Source organism: Leptidea sinapis, chromosome 1 (genome assembly GCF_905404315.1).
Source record: "Leptidea sinapis chromosome 1, ilLepSina1.1, whole genome shotgun sequence".
Classification (NCBI taxonomy): Eukaryota; Metazoa; Arthropoda; class Insecta; order Lepidoptera; family Pieridae; genus Leptidea; species Leptidea sinapis.
Window position 1 is genome coordinate 21,791,653 of NC_066265.1, and position 27,745 is coordinate 21,819,397.

Here is a 27,745-nt window from a genome sequence, read left to right on the forward strand (position 1 = left end):
AAATTCGGTCATTGACCTTTTTACAACTAGATTAAGAATGAGCTGTCGATGAAGACTATGTATCTGCAGAAGATATTGAAGTATAATTTGATATAATAATTGTGTAACATCTAATGTGATTTAATTTCAAAATAAAATCTGAAACATTTGTTAAACAGGTACCTATGTTTAAATTTCTTATCTTTATAAGATTTAATATATTACACATATATTAAAGTTTATATTTAAAAATGTATATATCCCAGGATCAGTTATCCTGATATTTTCAGCTAAAGATTGAACACGTCTTCAAATCGTGTTACATTTGAGTGGATCTGAATTCGCGTTGTCATCTGCTTAACGGTAAAATATTTTACGACATGTAGTTTTAAAATTTAATTATTTAAATCTACAACTATTCAGACCCCAGTAAATATAGGCCTGTTGCAGTTCTGAGCACTCTATCAAAAGTATTTGAGACTGTTATACATCAGAGTCTATTTAGACAAGTAGTATCTAAGTTAAGTCCAGGAAGAGGCACCGCGGGGAATTTGCTCCATTAAATGACACAAATAGTCCCAGCGGTGGATGCTGGAGGCCAGGTGGATGTAGCATATTTTGATTTCCAAAAAGCCTTCGATGTGGTTGATAACGATATTTTACTCAAGAAAATGTCCAACCTCGGCACGGAACGACAATGTGTGTTGTACACACACATTGTCGTTCTTCGCCAGCTACTTAAGTGACCGGCGACATTATGTTAACTGTGGCGGGTTCCATTCTAACTCAGTTGTAAATCAGTGCAGCAATTTAGGAACCCCCCAATTTATTATGATTAATGATCTGCCAGAAATCGTCCGTAAATCAACATGTTTGTTATTTGCTGAACTTTCGCTGCAAATAAAAGAGGAATTGCATCATATAAAATTACAAGATGATATTCATAGAATATTAAAATGGAGTCGGGATAATAAATAATATTTTAACATTGACATATACTCGGTGACATCATTTAGTCGGTCTCGGTATCCACAGCATTACACATACCATCTGGACAACCAGCCTTTGCAGCGTGTCAACAAGACCACAGTAGACACGTACCAGTACGGAAACTACCTACAAACGTTCGAAATGACATACTCACACAAATGACATGCGCATCGACGAGGCCCCTAAGCGGTTTTCACAGTCAATACAAGTCGAGTGTTACGTGGTTATTTGTTTCCGCGCTCTTTTTAAATATGCCATTATTTATTATGGGTATTGTTTTCATGATTCTCGAGGGAGCAGAAGCCGATAATGCTGGACTTATGAAATAAAATTGTGTGTTCACCGACACTCCCGAAAATCTCAAAAATGATACCCATATTGATTTTATTGAAAATGTCACATCCACCATCTTGGATCTTGAAATCGGTATCATATCTGTAATGACACTCCTGAAAATCTCGTAAATGATACTGATTTGACCACAAAATAGATGTCATATTCGTAATTGACACTCAGGAAAACAATATATGCCCCGTCTCTTAAGACTGTGCTAGAAGTGAAACTTCAACGGACAAAGTTTAAAAACACATTTCAAAGTTTCCTCAATTTCCTCAATATTTCAAATAAAATATTTCAATTTATTACATTATACACTGTATAGCTATCATACATACACTATACATAAAAATCTTACGCTTTATACTTTTTTACGCTCCGCAACGCCCCATAAGGAACTTCGTTCCAAAACTCCTTTTTTACGGAGGGGCACACTGAAATGATCGGGAATAAGAAAAACCACATGCACGGTATGGCTAAATTGTATTTTATTGTTTTTCGAAGTATTCTCCGTTCAACTTAATGCAATTTTCCATTCGTGCAAACCAATCATTAAAACATTAATTCCAGTCTGAAGTTGACATTGACGAAATGGCTGATTTGTACGCTTCCACAGCTGCTTCGGGGTCTTCAAACCGTTGACCGCGTAATAAATCTTTCATTCTAGCGAATGTAAAGAAATCGTTTGGGCTCTGGTCAGGACTGTACGGAGGATGGCCCATCAGCTCAACGTTTTCCTGCTTCAATAAATCATTTGTTTTTCGAGCATTTTCGTGATGTAAGATGATGCGACGTTTCGGGTTATTTTTTCGGAGTTCGGCTATCATTACTGGCAAACGAACCGTGATATACCACTCAGCGGTAACCGTTCTGCGATCCTGTAAAGTTGATGAATTGTAGCAACATGCCCCTTTTTCGAGACATGTACCATTTTCTTTGACACGCTGCGGGAGCGAACCAGTTTCGTAGGTTAGACCTCGTCTTCGAAGACCTAAACTTCTGACTGATGTTTTCTTTTAGGTTCGTATGAATAAATCCATGATTCGTCACTAGAGACGATATTATAAACGGCATTTGACTTCCCTCCGTTGAAGCGTTGCAGAGTATTCCGGCACCAATCTACACGAGCCGCCTTTTGCTCTTCGGACAAATTGTGGAGTACCCATCGGGAAACTAGCTTTCTTACACAAAGTTCATTATGTAATATCGACTGTATTGCACTCATTCCGATACTGATGACCCTTGAATCTGCTCGTATGTCACATGACGGTCAACTAATACAATAGTTCGCACAACTGCGATGTTTTCAAGCGTGACCGCTGTTCTTGGTCGACCTGCAGAAGAAACAGTGCTGAGCGGCACACGACCGCGTCGGAACTCGGCATACCAGCGGTATAGTGTCGTTTGACTCTGTGCTTCAACATCATAAATCGAAACAAGTTCACTGAGACATTTATCTTGAGAAAAGCCGCGACGAAAATTGTGATAAATTATGGCACGAAAATGTTCACGCGTGAGCTCCATTTCTGTCAACGACGTGTCAACTTTAAACCAACATAGTTTTTGTTTTTGAAATTTTTTTTCTAAGAGTTTGTTGTGTTGTAACTCAATCAGAAATATTTTATTCCCTATCATTTCAGTGTGCCCCTCGTAAAGTCGGTTAGAAAAATAACCTGACAACTCTATTGCTTCAATGGAGTGTACGCACGTGTAGGTAAGTATTTTATCAACAAGGCTTAGTTAGTACTGATACATATTCGAATTCAAATATTTTTATTCAAAATAGGATGTGACATCACTTATTGATAGTCAAAAACTACCACCCATTCCAAAATGAATGCCTCAGACCTGAGAAGAATGGGCGCAACAAACTCAGCGGGCTTTTTTTTTCATCGAAAAAATATGATTACAAAGTAATATTCTACAATTAAACTTATGGTATTAGGGGTGTTGCCTTAGATTTTCTCTTTTCCTATTTGAGTGATAGAGTCCAAAGAGTCAACGTGAATGGAAAGCGTTCCCCAGGATCAGCGGTTAATTTAGGTGTGCCACAAGGCTCAATACTTGGACCATTTTTATTCTTAGTATACATAAATGATCTACCCCGTTTTGTGAGGGACGATCATGAGGTAGTGTTGTTTGCAGATGACACGTCACTTTTATTTAAACTTAAACAACAACAAAACGTTTTCGAAGATGTAAACAATGCAATTTCGAAGGTAGTAAAGTGGTTTTATATTAATAATCTTCTACTTAATGAGAATAAAACAAAGTGTATTAGATTTATACTACCAAATGTGAAACAAGTAAAAGCTAATATTATAATTAAAAACGAAGAATTAGCTCTCGTGGACACCACTGTATTTCTAGGTATAATCCTCGATAATAAGCTTCAATGGGGCCCTCATATTGATACATTATCGAAAAGGCTCAGTTCTGCAGCATACGCAGTCAAAAATATCCGTCTCTATACAGATGTAACCACAGCTAGACTAGTCTATTTCAGCTACTTTCACAGCATTACGCCTTATGGTATACTGCTGTGGGGAAGTGCTGCAGATATTAACATCATCTTTGTGCTGCAGAAGAGGGCTGTTCGTGCAATTTACAATATGGGTTGGTATATATTGTATATGGTATATACAACCCACAGAATCACTCCGTGAAAAATTTTAGGAGATAAGAATAATGACCGTCACTTGTCAATATATTTATGAAAATCTGATGTATGTGCACAGGAATATTAACTTGTTTAAGAAAAATAGCGATAGTCATAAGTTTCATACTAGGAATAAAGATAAGCTTGCTGTTACCACTACCAGGCTCCATAAAGTTGATAAATCATTTAAAGGGCAATGTATACACTTTTATAACAAACTCCCAAGTGATATGCTTAATCTGACAATAAACAAATTTAAAAATTCAATTAAACGGACACTTTATAAAAAAGCTTACTATAAAATAACGGATTACTTAGATGATAAAAATGCTTGGGAATGAACATGCTCTAACTCTGTTTTAATAAAACAAAATGTGTATTATAATTTTCTAGAGATAAGATAAGTATATGTATTATTTTTACAAACTATATTATATAGCTCTTATTATTATAAGAAACGTTAAATTGACGATTCAAAATGATCAAATATGATTTCAATGAATAAAGATATTTGACTTTGAACTAAGGCAGCCCAGGAGAAATGCTGTAGGATACATGAATGGGTAGTATCCAAAGTTATGTTTGAAAAAAAAACATGAGAAAAGCTTTTTGGACCATTTCAAGTAGCCTGTCATAGGTGGAACAATGGGGGTTCCAAACACATGAGCTTGCTTCTAATTTACTGCGAACTAGCGCATTATACAGAAGGCGAAAGGCTCATTCCGTTTTAAAATTGCGTGCATTTCGCAAGACAACTCCCAATCGCTGGAAAGATTCTTTTGCAACCCAGATCTTTCATTATTAAAGTTCTTGTTAGTGTAGTGTTCCCAATTGTGTAGTCAAAAAAATCGGGTATCTCAGACGTCCAAAGCTCATTATGTAACATTTGGATATGTTAAATTCCATGTCATTTGCTGTACTCCATTCATGTATCGCACGAACACCTGGATCGCCATGCAGTCTGCTTCTGATCGAACTTCAGTGTATAACTTAAGATTTAGAAAATAATGCTATCATATGGGCTCCACGTGTTGGAACGAATACAAATAAATTTGTTAGGTTTATATATCTAAAACTATTCAAAGTATACCCAGGATATCCACTTTTATACCCTACACTTTTTGTTCTTGGCATGGTATGATAAATGGAGAGAGATGGGTATGACAAACTAGAAACTGCGAGGGACGTACTCCTGGTTTTATATTTATGGAAAATTTTGCGTGGTATGGGGAGCCATCCAGCCCTACTGGAGCGAATAGGTCTGTGGGTACCGGATGGGCGCGACAAGGCGAAGGCGACAGCAGCTGCTGGTAATGCCTTTTACAGTCGCATTACGAAATTTAAACGAACTTTCACATAGGATTGACTTGTTTGCGTGCTCACTGAACGAATTTCGATCCTTATTTAAGTCAAGCCTATATAGCAATTGGTCACTCTGTAAGGATAGGGGATTTATAGGTTAAATAAATAAATAAATAATAATAATATATTAGCTAATGGGGCAGTCATAGTGACGTCTACTTTATATTAAATAACATTTATATCGTGGCTCTATTATTTTAATTGATATGAGTTGTTTTTTAGCCTCCCTTCACTATAGATTGTAGACCATCACTATAAAATATAAAAAAGGCAGTCTGAAATCCTGTGTTCACTAACAGATTTATTAATACTTATATCTTACTTACTTCAACTAAAATTTGGCTTTACTAGGGGACGTTCAACAACGGATGCAGGTGTTGAATTAATCAAGAATATTTTTGATGCCTGGGAGGAACCGCAGAATGCACTTGGCATCTTCTGTGATTTATCTAAGGCTTTTGATTGTGTTCAACATTCAACGCTGGTCAGCAAGCTATACCACTATGGCATAAAAGGAACTACGCTTGATCTTCTGACTTCATATTTAAACAAAATAATTCAGAAGGTCGACTTGAATGGCAAAAGATCTCCTGAGACTCCTCTCAGCATACTGAGTACCCCATAGGGGTACCACAAGGGTGTATTCTTGGACCGTTCCTCTTCCTAATCTTATAGAGAAAAAACATAAGGTAGTATTATTTGCGGACGAGACTTCACCGATTTTCAAAGTGAAAAGAAACCAAGCTGTGTATGACGAAGTAAACGATATTCTATCTGACATCGTGTACTGGTTTAGCGCTAATAACCTATTGTTAAATAGCAAGAAAACTAAATAATATATTAAATTTAGCGTACCAAATGTCAAAAGTGTAGATGCAAGTGTTTTGTTAAACGGAGAGGTGATAGAACCGGTGAAATCTGCTATGTTTCTTGGCATAACTCTAGATTCCAAATTACTATGGGGCCCCCATATTGAAGGATTGGCGAACTTAAAGACTTAGTTCAGCAGCATACGCGGTTAAAAAGATTAGACAATTAACTGACATAGATACGGCGCGACTAGTATACTTTAGTTATTTCCATAGTATTATGTCCTATGGTATATTGCTATGGGGCAACGCTGCCGATATTAATAAAATATTTCTGCTGCAGAAGAGGGCTATTCGCGCTATTTATAACCTTGGTCCTAAAGAATCATTGAGAGCAAAATAATATAAATAATATCTTGACTGTTGCTTCTCAATATATTCTTGTGTGTTCATAGGCTCATAAGTGAGTGCTAGAAACTGTCATAACCATGTTTACACCAGGAACAGACATAAACTTATAATGCCTACTACTCGGCTAAGTCGTTTCGTGCTGATACAACAAGATCCCAGAAAATGTTCAAAACAAAAATTACGTTATGCAAAAGAATTGTTAAAAAACTTTGTGTGGTAAAGGTTACTATAACATAAATGACTTTCGTAATGATACTACAGATTGGGAATGGAGTGACCGCCCTCAGGCTATTAAATAATAAGTTTAATTGTACGATATTACTTTGTAAGCATATTTTTTCGATGAAAAAAAAAGCCCGCTGAGTTTGTTGCGCCTATTCTTCTCAGGTCTGAGGCATTCGTTTTGGAATGGGTGTTATTTTTTGACTTTCAATAAGTGATGTCACCTCCTATTTTTAATAAAATTTGTGTACAAAATGTTATTTTTATTTGTTCCAGCTACACATCGATAGGTAGCACGCAAAACACCAATCCAAACCCATCGTTAGAATGTCGTACAAACGGTCACATCACTTACTTGCCCGCTTGGTGCCTGTCGGACGCTGCTCTGGAGCGCGCTGGAAGATTCACGCCCAGCAATGGAGCTGCTGCAGAGAACAAATTCAATAACTCCAACGGCAGTGACACGTCTTCATAAGACTCTGTGTTCTTCTTCATATGTACCTGCATATTGTGTTGCTGCATGTTCTATATACCCTATAGATGATTGCTTGTCTGTGAGTTTCAGTATAAAAGTGGAAAACAGTTACTTTACATGAGTGACGGTAAAAAGACATGTCGCAAAGATGTCTCATATCTGTAGCCAATGACATTAAGGCCTATCGCAGACGACAGACTATCCGTGACGCTTTTTTTGTCAGTGATAATAAAGCCTAAAGAATTATAAGCAGTAACGCATACGAAGCGCAAATAGTTTGACACACAACATATCCTCGACATTTTATAAAATTTGAAGTCGGTTGGTTAGAGCACCGGGACGGTGCTAACCGTTCTAGTACCGCCTCGTTATAAAATTCTGTTTGCTTTGTTCAACTCTCAGGTTGTGGCTTCATCTACAGGATCTACTTTACCGTTGATAACCTGCTCAACCTAAATATTTGCATACTAGAAAATTGACTTGAGATGTTACTCTTGTAAATCTAAACAATGTTATGTTTTTAAAGTGATAACCCTCACTTCTAGGATTTATACACAAATAAAATTTGAAAAACAAAATTTTATGAACGATGCGGGATTCGAACCCACGACCTCCGGCGTTCCGTGCCGGTGCTCTAACCAACTGAGCTAACCGTTCAAGTACCGCCTCGTTATAAAATTCTGTTTGCTTTGTTCAACTCTCAAATTTTATTTGTGTATTAATCGTAGAAGTGAGGGTTATCACTTTAAAAACATAACATATTGTTTTGAAAAAAATGTTTGGATATAGTTTTAGAATTTAATGTTTAATATGAAAAAATCCCTTTAATAATATTTCTGAAAGAATAGGATGAACCCAAATTTCTCTGTTTCTTCTCTTTTGTATCAAGTACGAAATAATACACCGCAATCCCTACAGTTCTGCCGACAAAGTGACCGAAAATGTACGTCAGATGCGTTGAGTCTGTGAAATATCTGCCAAAGACATTTTGCGTGCAATGCAGACTTTAGTGTTTCACAGACTCATAGCACAAAAAGTGTGTCGTCTGAGATAGGCCTAAGATGTTCTACCGTCAAAATATGGCTTCCGCTTTATTAGAACTTCACCGACGATAGGTCAATTACATTGTATTTTACTTTGATAATTTATACGTGCAGATAGAGCCTTTTGCTGCTCAACAACCGTTCGGTTTATTACTGACGTGCGTGACGAGCTGCGTCTTACACTCGCGATAGAGGCTAACTGTCAACACGACGATGTCACAGCTGTCTCATTCTATCTATATAATCTTATATATAAAATTCTCGTGTCACAATGTTCGTTCCCGTACTCCTCCGAAACGGCTTGACCGATTCTCATGAAATTTTGTGAGCATATTGAGTAGGTCAGAGAATCGGCCAACATCTATTTTTCATACCCCTAAATGTTAAGGGTGGTCCACACGATTTTTTTTTTAATTTTATCTGACATTTTTTTTAAATTTATTTGATTATGAGTCAGCATTAAAAAATACATACAACTTCAAATTTTCACCCATCTACGATCAACAGTTACTTTTGTATCACGATTTTAATATCGGCAATACAACGTTTGCTGGGTCAGCTAATAGATGTATAAAATTCGAGTATGATCTAAGGTCTTTTATAGGTTGTTATAAATTGTCTGTTTCAGACGCATTGCAATCGTCCCATTTATATTAATGCCTATTTAATTGCGGTAAATATTTCGCTATACATTATAATATAGCTTTACTTGTAAATGAATGAGTAACCGATATAACTAATGTCAGATTAGCACAGAATTCATTTGTTCGCTCAGTTAGTAATATTATTTTGTTATGAACGGACATGATTCAAGATTAGAAGAAGTGACTACAAAAACACGTCGCTATAACCTTGCCAGGTTACGTTATATCTCTATACAGCGAGTTATTAGTTAGTTTTATATTTAAGTGTATACATTCGCTTAAATTAATGAATACTCAATAGTGTTATTTATTCAATTTGAGTGAGACAATATTACCTTTAATAATATTGGAATCTACAGCTACTTTTACATCTATCACATTTTAGAATAATGTTCGAAATTAAATAAATTTAGGAATATTCACGAATAGGAACATCAAATAAGTCTGATGGATTACAAATGAATAGAAAATTATTTCACTCTGGTTAGTGAATAGTGAAGAGCAATACGGTTATATCCTATGGCGATAATGTTAATACAAAATAATATTGAAAAAACAGAATAATGTACTTAAGCTATTATGTTAAATGTTGAATTTGCGGCATTATTTGTTAAATTTTGTGTTGTTTTTGAATGTTGTACTTCTGTAGTATCGATCAACTATGAACAAGCCGCAACAATTATTTGACAGCTGACATCTCGTGCTAGATTATGAAACCAAGATGGAGGCTTTCAAAATGGCGGCCACGCATATTACAATAATGTTTTTAAAGTAAAGTAAAATTCTTTATAATATCTTGTATGATAGTGCGGAACCCATTCTGTACTAACTGACTCGCAGAAGGCGCTGATATTTTACCATGCCGTTATTTTATAATTACTTTTAATTTTTTTTTATCATCGTCATATTTTCAGATAGAGTTTGTTGTGTTGTGTCAAGATATTTAGATTAGCTATTGTTACTCGTTAGATGAATAGATACCTAACAGATTGTTCTTGATGCTGCATAAAATATAAACCAGATGTGATTATTGTGTGTTCATATTTATTTATGTGTTTAATTTTTATTACTTAATTGAACTAATGTAATTATTTTAGTTTTTTAGGTCTAAATACTAGCAAATTTTGAGTGACTTAATTATTTATGTAACTTAACTTACATATTTTGAACAAATACTTACTTCCACAATAATACTAGTATATTAATTATTGGTATTAGTACCTACCCATTATAATATTTTTTAATTCTATAGATGATATGTAAACTCCTGTGATAAATTTTACAGAATAGTAATATAAATATCTTAGTACAATGTATAGAAATGTTTTATTTCGAACTCAAGAATGTCACAAAAATGCTATATTCGTATATAATCGTCATGCGTGCTAAGTAGTTTAACTTCAATAATCACTTATTGTAGTAAAATTGTGGCAAATGTGATATGTTAATAAAAAATAAGTATGTGATACAAAATACTAAGTTTTATTATCCTCGTTAGGTTTTACGTGTTTCTTTATAAACTCTTGGAACGCCAACACATCAGCAGGTTTGTCATCTGAAAAATGAAAGTTATTTTGAAAGAAGTTATTGGATTTTACTTCAAATAAAATATACCTGTAGAAAATACCTGAACTAACAAACGATCTATTTATATCATTGTAACCTATATTATTTTCATATCCTTGGTCCTAAAGAATAATTAAGAGAATATTTTAAAGAAATAAACATTTTAACTGTTGCATCTCAATAAATTGTTAATAATGTTATAATAATGTTCATAGGCACATTAGTGAATTTGTTAGGAAGTGATAATATGATATTACTAGGTATATTATCACAATTTTATCACCAGAAACAAACATGCACTTGATATGGCCTCTGGCTGCGGTTCAGTTAAGTCGAGTAAGGCTTTTCAAAATGATCCCAGAAAATGATTAAAAAGAATATGTCACAAAATTCAAAAGAATTGATTAAAAACCTTTACGTGGCTAACGTTATAGTAAGGTACTCTCGCCTAAGAACTGGCAACACTTATGTGTGTTGCAAGAGAACATGTATGATAAGTGTTGTCGATACAGATAGTTATTTAAACTTTCAACTTGTTCTTGAAATAACAGCAGTCCAGTTAACAAAAATGTAATTCAGGCTTTCGTCTAATTCCGTAGTTTGCTTGATTTAAATACTGACTGATTTTTTGTTGTACGCAGTGCGTGTATGAGTATAGGTATACATATCTATATAATATGGAAAGAAAATATGACTCACATCATTTTAAGAGTATTATCTCTAGATTAGGCTTGGGATGGTACCGTCAGTTGACTCATGACTTGATTGTTCTAATCACATCACTACTAGTACATGCTGGACCAGTATTACATAACATACATGCTTAGATACACTGTAGCAGTTGTGAAAACGTCGAAAATAATGAGGTTGACAGTTAACCTATATTTTGAGCAATTGAGGCACACTAACACAGTGACATACAAATCGCGAGTGTAAGACGTAGCTTGTCACGCACACTAAAGTATTATACCTGGCCTGTTTTCATCGGTGGTCTAGCAGCAAGAGGCTCGATCTAGTAGGTAGCTTATCCAAGTAGGTATACATGTTCCCGAGTTGAGGTCGCGGAGAATCGTTAAGACTTATCGTAGAATCTACCTTCAAATGACAGGGCCGCTCGTGTCATTCAAATTCAAATATTTTTATTAAAAATAGGATGTGACACCACTTATTGAAAGTCAAAAACTACCACCCATTCCAAAACGAATGCCTCAGACCTGAGAAGAATGGGCGCAACAAACTCAGCTGGCTTTTTTTTTCATCAAAAAAATATGTTTACAAAGTAATATCGTACAATTAATTATTATTTAATAGCCTGAGGGCGGTCGCTCCACTCCATCTGTGGTATCATTAAGAAAGTAATTTATGTTATAACACAAACTTTTTCTAACAATTATTTTGAATAACGTAATACTTTTGTTTTGAACATTTTCTGGGATCTTGTTGTAAAAGCATATACATCGCCCCACAAAAGTAACTTTATAACACGACTTAACCGAGTAGTAGGCATTATAAGTTTATTTCTATTCCTGGTGTTAACATTATGGTTATGAGAGTTTCTAGCAAATTCACTTATATGCCAATGAACATACATAATATTATCAAGAATATATTGAGAAACAACAGCCAAGATGTTAATTTCTTTGAATTTTGCTCTCAATGATTCTTTTGGGCCTAGGTTATAAATCAAGTTCGTTGTGTTCTAATTTGTCAAGCGTTCCAAGTAAGTACAGGAGGCAGTGATCAGGCCACCTCATCCTTCATCAGGCGACCATGCCGGCAGTTTACTTACCAACATCCTCGTGCATATCCTCTTCTCCCTCGTCGTCACTTGAGCTTTCGTTAGCGGGGTGCTTCAGGTACATGTCACTTATCTCCCTTCCACCCATCACCTGGTCTATCAGACTCCCCTTATCTATCACTGTATCCGAGCTATCTAAATATATAAGAAATTGTATTACATTAGTGTAGTAGTAACATCAACAAAACTTACTGTAACAGTAGGTACTATATTCAAATAGTTTAAAGGAGTCTGCCCACCACACCGTGTCATATCATGGCCGTGCTATGAACGTATGAGTCCCCAAAGCGAGCACAACTTCCACTCATATTAGTTCATATCACTAGTGTATTATACCCGTTAATACTGGTTCTAGTAACCCACAGCTTCCTTGTATCAACCACGTGTCATAACAGTTCCACCTGGTTTCGCTTGAGTGCAGGCGTGTCACGAATAGAAAATTATTTCAATTGTTGATATTTAAAATGAACTAGCATAGGACGGTTGTTATACCGCTACGTGTTACGTCACCTGCTCGCACCGGGTTGTCACCGTCCCGTGTCATGCACGGACACATCGGCACCGGACAAATATTTCAGCCGACAATGGTTGATGCTCCGAGTATGGCTCATAACGGTGTTGGTCAGTGACGGTTTCGTCTCTCTTCCTCATAATATGGCTAACAAAACATTACTCGCCAAAGTGTGAACAGTGGTGTCTTTATTTTGAGCTTTTAAAAAAGTATTAACTGATTATTGCGCCCGATGTTCACAGTTCATGGTATTGATTCAGTCTCCGGCGGCACATCTCAAAAACATTCTCTTTTTTTTTGTTTCGGCTCCATAGGTTAAAAACCAAAATAAAAACAGGGGCTCGCAAAAGTATTTTTTTAGTCCGGAGACCGTTCCTTCGGATTCCGTGCTATAAGGACCATACGTAACATAATAACAAACAAACAACAACAACTGTAATTGCCATACTGGTGCAGTGATAGTAAAATAAAAAGCACGAATGCATTTTATCAACCAATGTATAAATAATATAACACAAAACTCTAATTGCCGTACTAGTAGATAAGCCAATGTAATTACACGCACGGGGTAGGCAAACGTGATCAAAATATTATTAAACTCACCTTGTTTGCTCGCTTTCAATTCTTCCTCTTTCTTCTTTTGTTCCTCCAGTTTTTCCGCGCGCATCTTCAACCAATCCGCCTTATAATCTCTGTAAAGTTTAGTAACAAACAGTTCAAGTACACAACCATGTGACCCTGTGATATCAGCAATCTCTTTCAGGTAACCCAAAGGTGTAAGAGACTTTATTTATAATGACAAGGCAATAAATTATTTATTACTATTATAACTACTACTTATAAATTATTAATTTACTACAACAACTTACATTTATTTTTTAAAATATACCTTGCCTTACTACTTACATACTTACGAACAAAAATTATACCTAACTAATATATCTTTTCACTAAACGACTTGTTCCAAGAAATAGTTGTTACTAAGTTTTTGAATGCATTGATCGTCTGCGCTTTTCTTTATTGAATCGGTAGAGTAATCAAAAGTCAGAGAGCCTTTTTTTAACCACAAAAAAACTTGAAAAAAGCGATAGTGTGATAATGAACACAAAATTCGCCTAACATTAGACCACAGTTTGAGCTCATGCTAATCATCAAAACTAACAAACCTTTTCCTTAAATACTGGAGAGTTTTTGAGTTGAACAGAATACAGTACAAAAGAGAAGAATATTTAACAGTGTTTGGGCGAAATCGAATCAGGAGCCACAGCCTTGTCCGAAATTCAGATACGTAAATTGATGCAAGTGCTAATCTGTATTAAAGCAACAAACACTTACACGCGCTATCATTTTAACAATTCGATCTGGGAGAGTCACGCTGCCGTCCGATGAAGACAGCATAACTCACTGGAGAGTCTAGCATCATCTATTGACAAATCACAAAACTAATTTGACAGCTAGAGCCAGCGCTGACTGAACAATTAACGAACACAATATACAGATACATTATAATCAATAATTTGGAAATATATTTTATTTAAACGAACTGTTTCTCACTCACTGATCTTACCTTTCATATTCTTCAGCTGCTTCGTCGACCAATTTGAAGAACTCATCGATTCCCTGAAATTGAGCTAAATTTAATTATTTATTACTTTATAAGTTACTTAACTCATTTCTAGCATTAAATATACAGATATTTTCAGGTTTGGGCATCCATCAATTACATCACATGATCTTCATGATTTTGTGTATATTTCAAAGGACATTAGTACAAAGGTCCTATGGGACCATTCGACTAATATTTTAAAAAACATACTTGACAGTATTATAGCACCTGAATTAGCTATAAAATTTAACGAATGCATAGATGAGGGTGTGTTCCCTGACGTCAAGAAATACAGCAAAGTTATACCTTTGTTACAGTTCTTTTGGCCCTGCTAATTTCAGGCCTATATCAGTTCTTTCGATTTTTGAAAAACTTTTGCTTCAGCAGCTACTAATGTATTTTTGAAAATGTTTGGATTCATCAATTTGGTTTCACTACGAGCTTATCCTTACAATTAATGCAGGTACTAGACTCATTGAACATATCTTTGACGCCTGGGAAAAGTTACAGAATGCATTGGGCATTTTTTGTGATTTGTCCAAAACATTTGACTGTGTCCACCATGAAACTGTACTCCTAAAACTAAAGCATTATGTAAGCAGCGAGTAAAAAATACAGCAGTAAAAATCATATTTAAGCGAAAGAGTTCAAATAGTCGATGTAAATGACAAACAGTCTTCGTGTAAACCTGTAGGAATAGGTGTTCCACAGGGTTCTATTCTCGGTGCTTTCTTGTTTCTTATATATATATTAACTTTTTACCGTTTGCGGTACATGATAGCCATGACATTGTATTGTTTGCTGATGATACTTCACTTATTTTTAAAGTGAAGCGACATGCAGATATTGATGACGAAGTTAACAATGTACTCTCAAAGATAATGCGTTGGTTTGAGACTAATAATCTACACTTAAAGGGAAAAAACAAATTGTTTCAGGTTCATTACATCAAACACAGCGCAGGTACAAACCAACGTACTTATAAATGACCAGAGATACGAACTTGTGGACACTACGTTCTTCTTGAGTATCACGTTAGATTAAAAGCTCCAGTCTACATATTGTCCAACTACCAGATAGGCTCAGCTCTACAGCATACACCGTTAGAAAGATTAGAGAGTTCACGAATGTACCGACAGCTACATTAGTGTACTTCAGTTATTTTCACAGCATCATGTTGTACGGTATTTTACTGCTGACATTGATATAGTGTTTGCTTTGCAAAAGAGAGCTGTTTGTACTATATATCAGTTTGGTTATAGACAGTCTCTCAAAGAAAAATTTAAATAAATGAATATTATGACTGTTCTTTGTCAGTACATTTATGAAAATTTAAAATACGTTCGCAAAAATCGGCACCTTTTTGCTCTTAATAGTGATATTCATTATTATAACACTAGAAATAAGGGATTACTGGTAACTAATTCTAGTAGGCTTCATAAGATACATAATAGATTTAAGGGTAAGTATACACTTTTATAATAAAGTCCCAGCTTATATTTTATAAATAAAATGGCTCTTTCGTAAATCCTCCTACTTCACAGCTGAATATCTAAGCGATCCGACAGCCTGGGACTAGATTATGATTATTTTATAGCAATAGCAATGACAGTACAATATTGTATATTTTATTAAAAAGAGCGCAAAAAAAAAGAATGCTAGGAGAGTTTCTTGGGCCGCTTCTTTTCTCTCAGAGCGCCATTTGTTTCCGAAGCGGTAGTAGTGTCTAGTATATATAAAATGACATCAAAAAGAATTCTAAAGGAATCAATTTTGAGAAAATAAATGCATTTTATTACCATAAATAATTTATAACACATTTTTGCTGTCAGTATGTACTTCTTACTAGGTTCATGAGGGTACCGGATACCCGATATCCGGCCCAGCCTTAATAAAATGATTGTATTGTTGTTCCACTCACGTCCCCCGTGTGCGCGCTCAGTCCGCAGCTCCTCAGGTCCGTGTAGAAGGTATCCAACGCCAGAGCCATGGAGCGCGTGAGGTTCCCCACGTACGAGCTGCCCTCTCCGTCACAGTCCGCGTCCAAAGCCTCTTGAAACGCTTCAAAATCCCGCATCCATTCTACAGCGTACGAATTGTTCACTACGTCTGTCTGAAAAAGCCTTCTATTATAGATATCGCCCCCAACATAACCTCAAATTGATGAAAGTTATATAAAAATAAAACTACTCCTTTCCGCGCTTGGGGTTGGGGGGGGGCTGTATATCCTTCCCCCTTCTTTCTTGAGTTTCTTGCGCCCATTCTTCTCAGGTCTGAGGCAGTCTCTTTTGAATGGGCGGTAGATTTTGACGTTCAATAAGTGATTTTGAATCCTATTTTGAATAACAATATTTGAATTTGAATTTGAACTTCCTCCACCCCTCGACCCTTAAAATAAAGATGCGAATTTCTTATGCAGACCTCACAAATTGTTTCGCAAAGGAGCTAGGTAAACTTTAAAACTTTTTAGGACTCATATTTGGACGTAGTTCCTGAAAAACGTTTCAAGCCACAAACAAGACATTTTAAGGAATGTGGGTTGGGCTACTAATTCATGATATCATTTAAAGAGTGACTTTAGGGCTGCCATTTTTGTCAGTCTGTTAATATGAATCATATGACCAGTTTTGTGTTCTTAAATCAATTTCGACATGATTGTGGTTTGGAACGTTTTTTCTGGAATTACGTCTATTTGTTAAGCAATACGCGGCACCAATCCAACTAAAGAGTTTTTGATCTTCCGTCCAATTATATTTAACATACAATTTTTTTATGTCACGCCTTTTTTGTATACGAGTTACAAAGCCGTAATAAATACAGAGCGAAAATTTGTACAGGCAATTATAAAAATATAATATTATGAATGTGATGTCACCTACAACTTCCCAAAGAGATCTTTTAATGATATTGAAATTATCTTTTTAATTGGAACTTTTACTGCTTAAATTCAAAAACTTACATAAGTCATTATAATGATAAAAATCTCACCTTATTCATAACAACAATAAAAGGTAGCCTCGTCTTATACAATATTGAGCAGGCATACAACATATTGGACATGAAGGTGACGGGGGACACACTACGTACTGTGTCCATAACGTACACGACCACTGTGGGACACGAGGCCGCCAGTGTCTCAGTTATTATAGTCCCTGATGCGGACCAAGTGAATACCTCTATCTGTCCTGAAAAGTTTTCAAATACAAAAATAAATTAGTTATACATATAACATGTTTTCTTTATTAAACAAAAAGTGCTTGTATGCCACATGAGAGTAGTGAAACTTTATCAAGACAAGGATACAAAAATACACACATCAAAAAATGCTAAGCAACATGTACTAATTTAAATTTTAGAATGGTTTTTCACATTATAACGTATTTTATTTTTAAAATAATATTTTTAGGGTCCTATGATGTAAGAATAACAGCTGTTATCTTTACAAGTTCTTCTAATAATAGAAATTAACAATATTAGAATATACTGCAGAAACTAAGGTACATTAAGCAACTAAACATTTATTGTGAAAGAATAGGATAATTTAATACGCATGGATTCCTCTGCTATTCAGATTTTGTCGGCAACGAATAATCATTAATTCAATGAATAATCATTGAATTAATGAGTCTGTTTATGTCATCTTACGGTATTCGCTCCCAATGGAATTGTAGCAAAAGCTTCAGCTGTTGGGTTGTTGTCACTCCGTCCAAGTCCTTCAAAACAAGTCTCTGGAGCATGTCCCATGCGTGCTCGATGGGATTGAGGTCTGGCGATTCTGCAGGCCAGGGCAACACGGACGTTCTCCGTTGCCAAGTATTGACTGGTTTGCCGAGCTGTATTTGAACGCACATTGTCATGCATTAACGTAAAATCGGAGCAAAGGTTTGTGCAAATGGATGGACATAAGATATCAACGTAATTTTCAGCGTTCATGTTTCTATTTACAAAAACGAGCTCAGTTCGCCTGTTCTTCATAATACTCGCCCATATCATAACTGTTGAGCCTCTATATGGATGAACTTCCAGAATGCACCTGAGCCTTTCAGTATTTCCGGGCCGACGGTACACTCGTACCCTTCTTGTATCAGGCCTAAACCGGAATCGCGACTCATCGGAAAACATAATTTTATCCCAATGTTCCTGGGCCCATGTTTTGCGTTCTCTACACCATTCATTTCGACGAGCGTGATTCCCGTGACGTATAGGTGGGCATCTAATTGGGCGTCGAGCTCGTAGGCCGTACTCATGCAGTCGATTTCACACTGTTGGGGACTTACATCAACACCACTTGAATTTTATAGCCTCAAACTTATCTCTCGAGCGGTTAACATCGGCTGGCGTCTTGCAGACAGTTGTATGTACCGGTCTTGCCGAGTGGTTGTACTCCTTTTACGGCCTGAATGCTGTTCAGCGGGTTCCCGTGTATTATTGTAGCGCTGCGAAAGACGACAAATAACACTTCTATGAATGCCAAAATGCCGAGATACCGGAGATTGATTACTTCCCGCTTGCAAAATCCCTACAGCACTTTGCATTTAATTTGCCGTCAAATGACGTCGCTCCATGACGTAAAGAATATCTAACAATTCAATTTTGTTTCTAAGTTTATTTAAATGGTTGGTAAAATTATAAAATCAAGACTAAACGTAGCAATAAAACGCACTTAAATTCAAACAAATTCCCTTTTATTTAATTTTATGAAAAAAAAAACATAATCGAATTTTTGTTTTACAACCAGCCCGTATGTCATCAATAACAAAAAAGTTCACATACCTATGCACTTTGAGTGAATAAAGACTTTAATTAATATAAATGGTAAATTTGTAAGATCATGCATGTTGCTTAGACTTATTTGATGTGTGATATATATTAAATACAAAACTACATTTAAAACAAACTAACTGAAAAAAACTGAAAAGTATAACATTATCTTATATGCTCACCTATACCTTTAATATTAATAACATACTACCTATTGATAGGCTTTAAGTCGGTGCCTGCCCGCTTGGGTTGTTTGGTTCTTGGCACCAACTTCAAACCAATCAATAGGTAGTATTTTATTACTATGCAAATAAGAGGTGTATTAAATTAAACTTTTATTAAGTTATTTTATACTTACAGATTTTGAAGTCGGTTTTGTAAGCATAGTTTTTTTTTTACTTTGTTTTACGTAATAGGTGCAATAGGTTGTTCTGTAAACTAAAGTAGGATTTTTCTAGATTGCATCAGGTAAATTATAAGATTTCGTAACTTTTTATTGTCGAAGATTGTATAGATTTTTTTAGGTGACTATGGGTAGGCGGCCTACTTTTTTTATGGAAAACGAGGACAAACGAGTGTACGGGTCACCTGGTGTTAAGTGATCACCGCCGCCCACATTCTCTTGCAACACCATAGGGATCACAGGAGCGTTACCGGCCTTTAAGGAAGGTGTACGCGCTTTTTTTGAAGGTTGCCATGTCGTATCGTCCCGGAAACAAACGAACGAAGTGATCCAGCCGTACACAGAGCACTGGGTCCCCGACAATTCAAGCATTGCACGGGCGATTTCCCGCTTCAAAAAACTGGAGGCACGGTTATATTTCCTCTTTAGAACATTGCAGTTCGGATCCTTTGAGCCCAGCGCCGCAACCTAAGTTCGATACGCCTGTTTTTTGCAGTCAGATGCTGTAGGTCTACTCGCAAAATCGACAACGATATATTCGGAACGATACGATAATAACACGAATATATCGCACCTACCCTACTCTAACAAATGTTCGTATTCCATATCGTTTATCGTAACAACATCGTAACCATAGACTAATATTTTGATTTTTTACGATGTTAGAGTGAATGAATTATGCGCAAACTATGTATAATCTGTGCTATGTCGCTGCTAAGTGTCAAAAGTCAAAACAAAGCTTAGGCGGTTAGGACCATGCCAGACTCTGCACCACCAATTTGCATCATTTAAACAAAATGTAAATCTTCCAAAATTATGTAATCAATAGAATGTGACCGTTTAAAATTGAAAAAATATTACAAAACTTGCGGATAATAAAATGAAAAAAAAGTAACTCAACCCTTCTCGTCGACTTCCTATTTCTCAGGCGGCCATTTGCATTACTTTCTACGCATAAACGATCAACAAAATGACTTAAATTACTTGGTAGTAAATAAATCCTGTTGAATAGTAAATCACATATAATTATTTTAATTTTATTAATTAAGTATGTATATTGTATGGCAAATATATCTATACAACTTGAAACGATAATAGCAACGACTGCTTAGAAGGTGTCGTTGAGATTATCGTAAAAGTGACGTTTGGTTGTTTGTCGAATTCGAATATTCGTCTCTGACATTTTCAACTAAGAGTAGGGTTAGACCGATAATATCGAAAAATGTTTCGTTTGTTCAATCATCGTTTCGAAATTGAATACGATGTAACTAAGAGTAGGATTCGACACGACTAATGCCACCATATATCGAATATCGATTTTAGGAGTAGGCTCCCCTGCTTTAACTGACGCATCGAACCAGGGTTGTGATCTGCCACCGATCAGTACTACAGAGCTTGGTATAAAAATATCCATGCCCTGAAGTATCACATCGGCTACTGCAATGGCACAGGCGCTAGGATTATCCGAAGGGAAACAAACCTTGACCCAAGGGTAGGATACAAAAAAGGGAACGCATCCTATCCGAAGCTGCTGACTTGTAGTGCCTGGTAACTATCGGGATGTGTAGACAGCAGAAGATCTAATAAGGACGGCATGTGGCTTACCACACTTGGCGATAAGAATAAGTGCTGCACCCAAAGCGCCAACTATTTCGTAATGCATGCCTATATTTTTTTGTTTAAGTGTTTTCTATTATCGCCAATAGCGTTAAATTATTAGCTGTAACAATTAAACTTTTTGCGCGGCAGAGCAGTGATAAATGTATTATGTTTGGTTATCAAACATAAAATAGGTGTAACTCTTATAAAATCTTACTGCGGTGATAACTTTTCTGTAAAACTATATATCAGTTTTCATTTAAATTTTAATGCGCCCATGAAATAAACTACATTTGCTGATATTCTGCAGAAAAAATTGTGTAACAATGTTTTTTTTGTTTAAATTATCGAAAATATTAGTTTCTGATAGTATTTACAGGTTTTTTAAAGATAAGCAACAATAATTTTATTTGTTTAGTAAAGCAATAAAGTTTAAAACAAGGTTTCGTCCTGTAACTTTTTATATGTTATCTATATTTTAATGGGGTTAATTTGCAATCACCAAAGGTCTCTGTTATTCCTGACATAGTGTTTATAGATTAATATTTAGCACTCCTCTGCCACTTGTAGTTCTACAATATGGTTTTAAAACAGACAAAACAACAACTTTATATGTTTATCTTGCATTAAATGCGATAGCCTGGCGGTATTGTGTGTGTATGTTGTATATAAGTGATTTTAAATCTGTAACCCAACTTAAAGAGATAGTTAATAGTTATATAATCGACAAGTAGTGCTTGCCGCTATACAAAAGTAATTATAAATATCACTGTATTACCTGAAGTTGACTGATTAACCCCTTTATATAACCTGTATTGATTTAAAGGTGGAATCCATGGAATCCAGGGTGGATCCAAAGAACTCCTCAGGTAGTACAAAGTATTTAAATAACTCTGTTTTAGAATTTAAGGTGTTAATAGATAGGTGACTAAAACTATTAGGGCCTTATAAATAAAATTGTCATAAAAATTTAACTAAGCATAAACCAGGAATATGTAAAATGTTTGCAAATAGACATTTTGCTTACGAATGGTTTGTTCGGACGTATAACGTTTCCCGTGTTTATTTGCAAGGCAGCTTGTCATTCGGAAACCTTCAGAATTATCATTGTATTGACAGTGTTGTCAACGATATTGTAAACATTTTGGATTTTCTTTGTTTATCATCAGTTATAACTTTATACCAAGTTTAATTGTACGGCATTTTTATTTTTTATGGAATAGGAGGACAAACGAGCGTACGGGTCACCTGTTGTTATGTGATCACCGCCGCCCATACTCTCTTGCAACACCAGAGGAATCACAGGAGCGTTGCCGGCCTTTAAGGAAGGTGTACGCGCTTTTTTTGAAGGTACCCATGTCGTATCGTCCCGGAAACACCGCACAAGGAAGTTCATTCCACAGCTTTGTAGTACGTGGAAGAAAGCTCCTTGTAAACCGCACTGTGGAGGACCGCCACACATCCAGATGGTGAGGATGATATCCTAACTTGTGGCGTGTCGTGCGAAGGTGGAATAAATGCGGTAGAAGACACACAATGAAGCGACGTCTCTACGCATCGCCAAGTGATCCAGCCGTTCACAGAGTACTGGGTCCCCGACAATTCGCGCTGCTCTGCGTTGCACGCGGTCAAATGGATCGAGCTGATACTGGGGTGCGCCAGACCAGAGATGACAGCAATACTCCATGTGTGGCCGGACCTGCGCTTTGAACAGCGCTAGAATGTGGGCCGGCTTGAAGTATTGCCGTGCTCTATTAATGACGCCCGGTTTCTTTGAAGCCAATTTGGCTTTGCCCTCCAGATGGCCACGGAATTGGCAATCGCTCGAGATTTCGAGACCCAAAATTCCGATACTAGGCGAGGCTTTTAGGGAAGTGTTGTCGAAGAGCGGTGATGCGACAAATGGGGTTTTTTTAGTGGTAAACGCGCAAACTTGAGTCTTTAGTGTTTTACTGTTCCTTCAGCTATAAGAGTAACACTAACAGTGTTACGAAGCATTTAACTAACTCTGTTCAATGGCATCAGGCGTACGTAACAGTTAGAAGTCACCGTACAACTTCTTTTAGTGTTTTATACAACTTGAAGCTAGCATAAAGGTTAGTTATATAAGGGATTCAACTTAACCCATACTATCGTCTTAAGTTATAAATTTGTCTTTGTTTCTGTCACTCCTCTCGAAGCTTTAATAATTTATTGTTACCACCGCAGTAGAGTTTATTGATTTTATCGCACCTCATATATACCATTTATAAAACCCTAAGCATTATAATAGTTTAAAAAAAAACTAAAAAACACGCTTTATATAAAATTCAACTAAAAAATAGAAAATAAATTTTAATAAATTTAAATTGAAAATAGTGTAAAAAATATATATTTCATTATAAACAAAAGCGTGGGGTGTAGAAGAATTATTATTTTAATAATATCTTAAAAAGCACCCCACGCTTTTTTACATAGAAATATATTTTTTTTTAAATAATTCTTCTACACCTTTTGTTTATAATGAAATATATTTTTTACACTATTTTCAATTTAAATTTATTAAAATTTGTTTTCGATTTTTTAGTTGAATTTTATATAAAGCGTGTTTTTTAGTTTTTTAAAACTATTATTTATTTTTAATTTTTTAGTTAATTTTTTAGATTGTATGTATTGTAGAATGTAGGGATTTTAATATCTGCGAATAAAAATATTTTAGTTAGTTGGAAGATCACTTAATTCAGCTAGCCGGAGATCACCAAACTAGCTCTTATAATAAGTAGCTCAGTTAAATCACGCATTAATAATTTATAATGGAAACAGAATACTTAAACAGCGCCATCTTTTCGTAAATAAAAACATTACTTCATCATTACAGAATCATTTGTATACGCGTATATTCCATGATATCATTTCATAATTGCCTTAAGAGTTTATTAAAATGCCGCTAGATGGCCTGAAACACAAATTCATTTATTCTAAAATTATAAATTGGCAAAAATCTTATTTTACATATTGAATAATGGAATAATCTTGTCAAATTAGTGTAATGTCATCGGTACTCAATAAATCTACAAAGTTTGAACGAAATCTAGCCGTTTAAAGTAGGTCAAAATCGCGCCCAAAGAAGTCGGTTACAAACATACAGGTGAAGCTAATAAAAAGTGTGTAAAAAAGATTACACTTATCACCAAAATTTTTGTTGGGTGAGATCACCCAAGACTAAGATTTCAGGGGAGGGGATCTGTGCAAGCACGTCTTCAATTGCCGCTTAAACGTAGCCCATGAGATGATCCGTTTCTGCGTTACCACTATGCGACCTGTAGACACACGCATAGATGTGGACGCGGTCATCAAAATCTACACGCAGCCAGAGAGTAGACAGGTTGTAGATTCTCAAAATTGCCGAGACAGTGACAGCAGATATCCTCCCTAACGTACACACATACCCCGGCATGAGGCAAAAAATTGCGCTCAATTTTGTACCCTGGGTACGTTAAAAATGACATATCGCTATCTGCGTCTCCGTAAGGAAACACAAGGCCGGCTGCGCCGTCCAAGGTGGTGGTCGGCGTTTAAATTGGAGTGAATTCCCCTGATATTGCAAAAGTCCGCGTTAAGCGTTGAGCGGGGTGCCGGGGTGAAACTGCCTCGTTTGTCCTCGGACATGCGCGGTTCTCTGCCCTCCCCAGACAACGATGGGCAGCCCGAGAGAAAATGCTCGGGGAGGTATTCGCCAACTCTGGTAGAGCCAGTACCTGTAGTGTACGGTACCGGTCCTGGGGTAAAATCTCATCTCTCGGGTCTGGGGTAAAAAAAAAAATTAGGAGTATATTCAGTCGACTAGTCTCCATGTTATGCAGAGACCATGTACAGGCACAATATGACAGTAGTAGTATATGACCGGGTAACCTTCAAACCATAGACGAAGAGACAATGGATAGGGAAAATCTTCAGATATTTTTTTATCTGATTCTCTCACAGCCATGGTCAATTCACACATACATTTACAATATTAAATGATACTTTACCACCACTTTGGACAGGTTGAGCTTTAGTGAAAAGCGGCAAGTAACTCACTGACACTCTGTTTAATAAATGTTAACAGTTGTATTGTAATACTTTAACGAAATAATATATTGTGCCTGTGTGTTTCACAATATGCTTTTACCATCGTACATACCTGGTGTGTCAATAACACAATATTTATGCTTGGTGCCCGCCTTTTCAATGAGGTTTACAACCTGACCAAACTTTGTGGAGAACAAATTCAAAGCTGTCACAATACCTCCATTGGGACCAAGACCATACTGTTTCATTACCTCTTTATAATTCACTGTGTCTCTTATATCTAAAAAATTTAATGTTCTTACTAACAAATCTTATTAACATACACATGCTTTTTATTTAGAACACATAATATATAATAAAAACATGGGAAATAAATATTTAAAAATTTTCTCTCTGGTCTACAAGAAATAGAAATATATATTATATATACTAGCTGACCCGACAGACATTGTACTGTATATAATTAATAAAATACTGTTTTTTTATGTATTTGTCAATAATTTTTCATAACATCAAGAATTATTTGGTAACCTTGTTGTTATAATGAAATTGTTTCACAGCAGAACGGTAAAAGTGTGTCAATAATTTCTCTCATAGAAAATATGTCCATACAAAACAAATATCGGAAATAAAAATAATTATGGGTCCCAAATCAAAATAAAAAGTATCAATTTTAGTAGTGGCTTGTGCAGAACTAGACAAGAACAATACATCCTCTATATTACCTCCTATACTATAATAAGCCTACTATTTCAAAGAAGCTGGTATTTATTGTAAAACTGAATATGAAGGAGCCCTACATGAAACTTACTCTTGTTAAATATAAAATATCAATGTCCACATGTACAAATAAAGTACCTACAATCCTTGTGTGTTTCAAACTTATCCAGAGTTCCATAAAGGCATGCATAAGCAGTTTATCGTGCCCTGGGCTAATACTACAAATGAATCTACCTATTGAATCTATTAATATTGTCCAATAACCAATAATTTTAATGAGAGCTGAGGCCTTCATTTATATCCTAGAGGGCCCTGGATTGCAACCCAATATACAGATCCACCCCTGGTTCTGTATATATTATTATTCTGTATATATCAATTAATGATCATCACTTATAGGTATGATAATACCCTTTTTAAATATGAGTTGAACAACCAACACTCAATGTTTTCCTAGAACATAATATAATTACTATTACTGAGACAAATCACTTTAATAGACAAACTGCCCCCCTAAAAACGTGATCTGGTCGGGTTAGCTAAAATAATAATAAAAAATTAAAATGAAACTTTTACACAAAATCTAATGTTAAAACTCAATTAAGTACACACGTTTAAATACTTTAAAAAGTGTTTTATTAAAAGAGACAAACACTTTACTGAAAGTTAGCAATTCAGTATTCAAGTAAAAAAAAATCTTCATACGAACCTATATTAGCCGGATATGGAACTTCTCTGCAAGCAGGATCCAAGTTTATAAGATATGGTCTGGCATCATTCACCACTTTACTGGCCAATCTCTTTGTGAATGATGTTTTGCCAGCACCTGCCATGCCTAAAATTGTTATATTTAATAAATATATGATTTCTTATTAGTTTTAGTAAGGTTTCAAATCTGAGTCCATACCTAAAATAATCAGACATATCGGCTTCTTATCACCTGATTCAGCCTCCATCATTGGAACTCGAAAATTATAAATTTGTGTACAATTAAATAACACTGTTACTCTCTTAAAAATCGAGAGAATCTATGAGAATTTTGAATAATATTGTTAAATATGTGACAAATTATAATCGAAAATATTTTTAATATAGGTTATGTGGTGAAAATGTTTTGTTTGTTTACAATTTTTAATTAAATGTATGTCAATTGTCAAGTTAAATGTCAACTTCATGTGTCATTTAATGTCATTTGTCAAATATAAATTAAACGGACACCTTACTGTCATTAGGAACCTTAGATTATTAATGCTACGATTACGATTACGATACTAAGTAGCGACGGTAACTTCATTACAAATATAAAGGACAAGCGATTTAAGTTGCGTTCGACAGTGCATACGTATCAGTCGTGTTTACAGTTGTTTTTGACAATTTTTAACTACCTTCGATCTTTAGTAATTTCTAAGATGGCTCCAAAAAAGTGTTTTACATGTAATAAAAATGTCACCTTGAATTCTCCGGGCCTCATATGTAGTAGATGTAATAAAACGGTACATATGACAACCAGCTTCTCTAAACTTACCAACAAGCAGATGGCGGCTCTGCGGAACTCGGATGGTCTGGAATGGAGTTGTCAGGAATGCCTAAGCAACGCTCCTAGGTGTACCTCTTTCTTTGCGGCACCAGAAGACAGCTCTGACTAAGAAGAAGGACAAGAAGTTCATGCTTGCACTGTACTAAACGAGACAAAGCTGAACGCGATTATCTCTCGCGTAACACAGAGTAACATCAAGGCAGAAGTAGACAAACTAATAATATAGATAATAATAGTCATACTCCAACATCTGAAATTTTTGAT

General features: G+C 35.6%; 2 protein-coding genes across 3 annotated transcripts in view; one reads left to right on the forward strand and one right to left on the reverse strand.

Moving 5' to 3' along the window:
- LOC126978985 (FAD synthase-like) overlaps nucleotides 1–10,403 on the forward strand; it is a 26,147-nt gene extending 15,744 nt beyond the window's left edge. Inside the window, exons 5-6 of one of the 2 annotated variants that reach the window (XM_050828238.1) lie at nucleotides 2,946–3,019; nucleotides 7,045–7,135. In XM_050828238.1, the coding sequence (XP_050684195.1) occupies nucleotides 2,946–2,982 (37 nt within the window). In that variant the 3' untranslated portion in view covers nucleotides 2,983–3,019; nucleotides 7,045–7,135. Of the gene's footprint in view, nucleotides 1–2,945; nucleotides 3,020–7,044 lie in introns of both variants that reach the window. The other variant, XM_050828156.1, reaches the window with a different exon arrangement.
- On the reverse strand, nucleotides 10,392–27,065 carry LOC126977241 (GPN-loop GTPase 1). The gene is made up of 9 exons (XM_050826011.1): nucleotides 26,852–27,065; nucleotides 26,654–26,779; nucleotides 25,337–25,504; nucleotides 17,400–17,596; nucleotides 16,333–16,524; nucleotides 14,373–14,425; nucleotides 13,409–13,497; nucleotides 12,286–12,429; nucleotides 10,392–10,485 (listed from the first exon to the last, which is right to left on the reverse strand). Exons 1-9 carry the CDS (start codon nucleotides 26,901–26,903, stop codon nucleotides 10,406–10,408), a joined length of 1,101 nt encoding a protein of 366 aa, XP_050681968.1. The 5' UTR covers nucleotides 26,904–27,065; the 3' UTR covers nucleotides 10,392–10,405.
- Nucleotides 27,066–27,745: the final 680 nt, after the last annotated feature.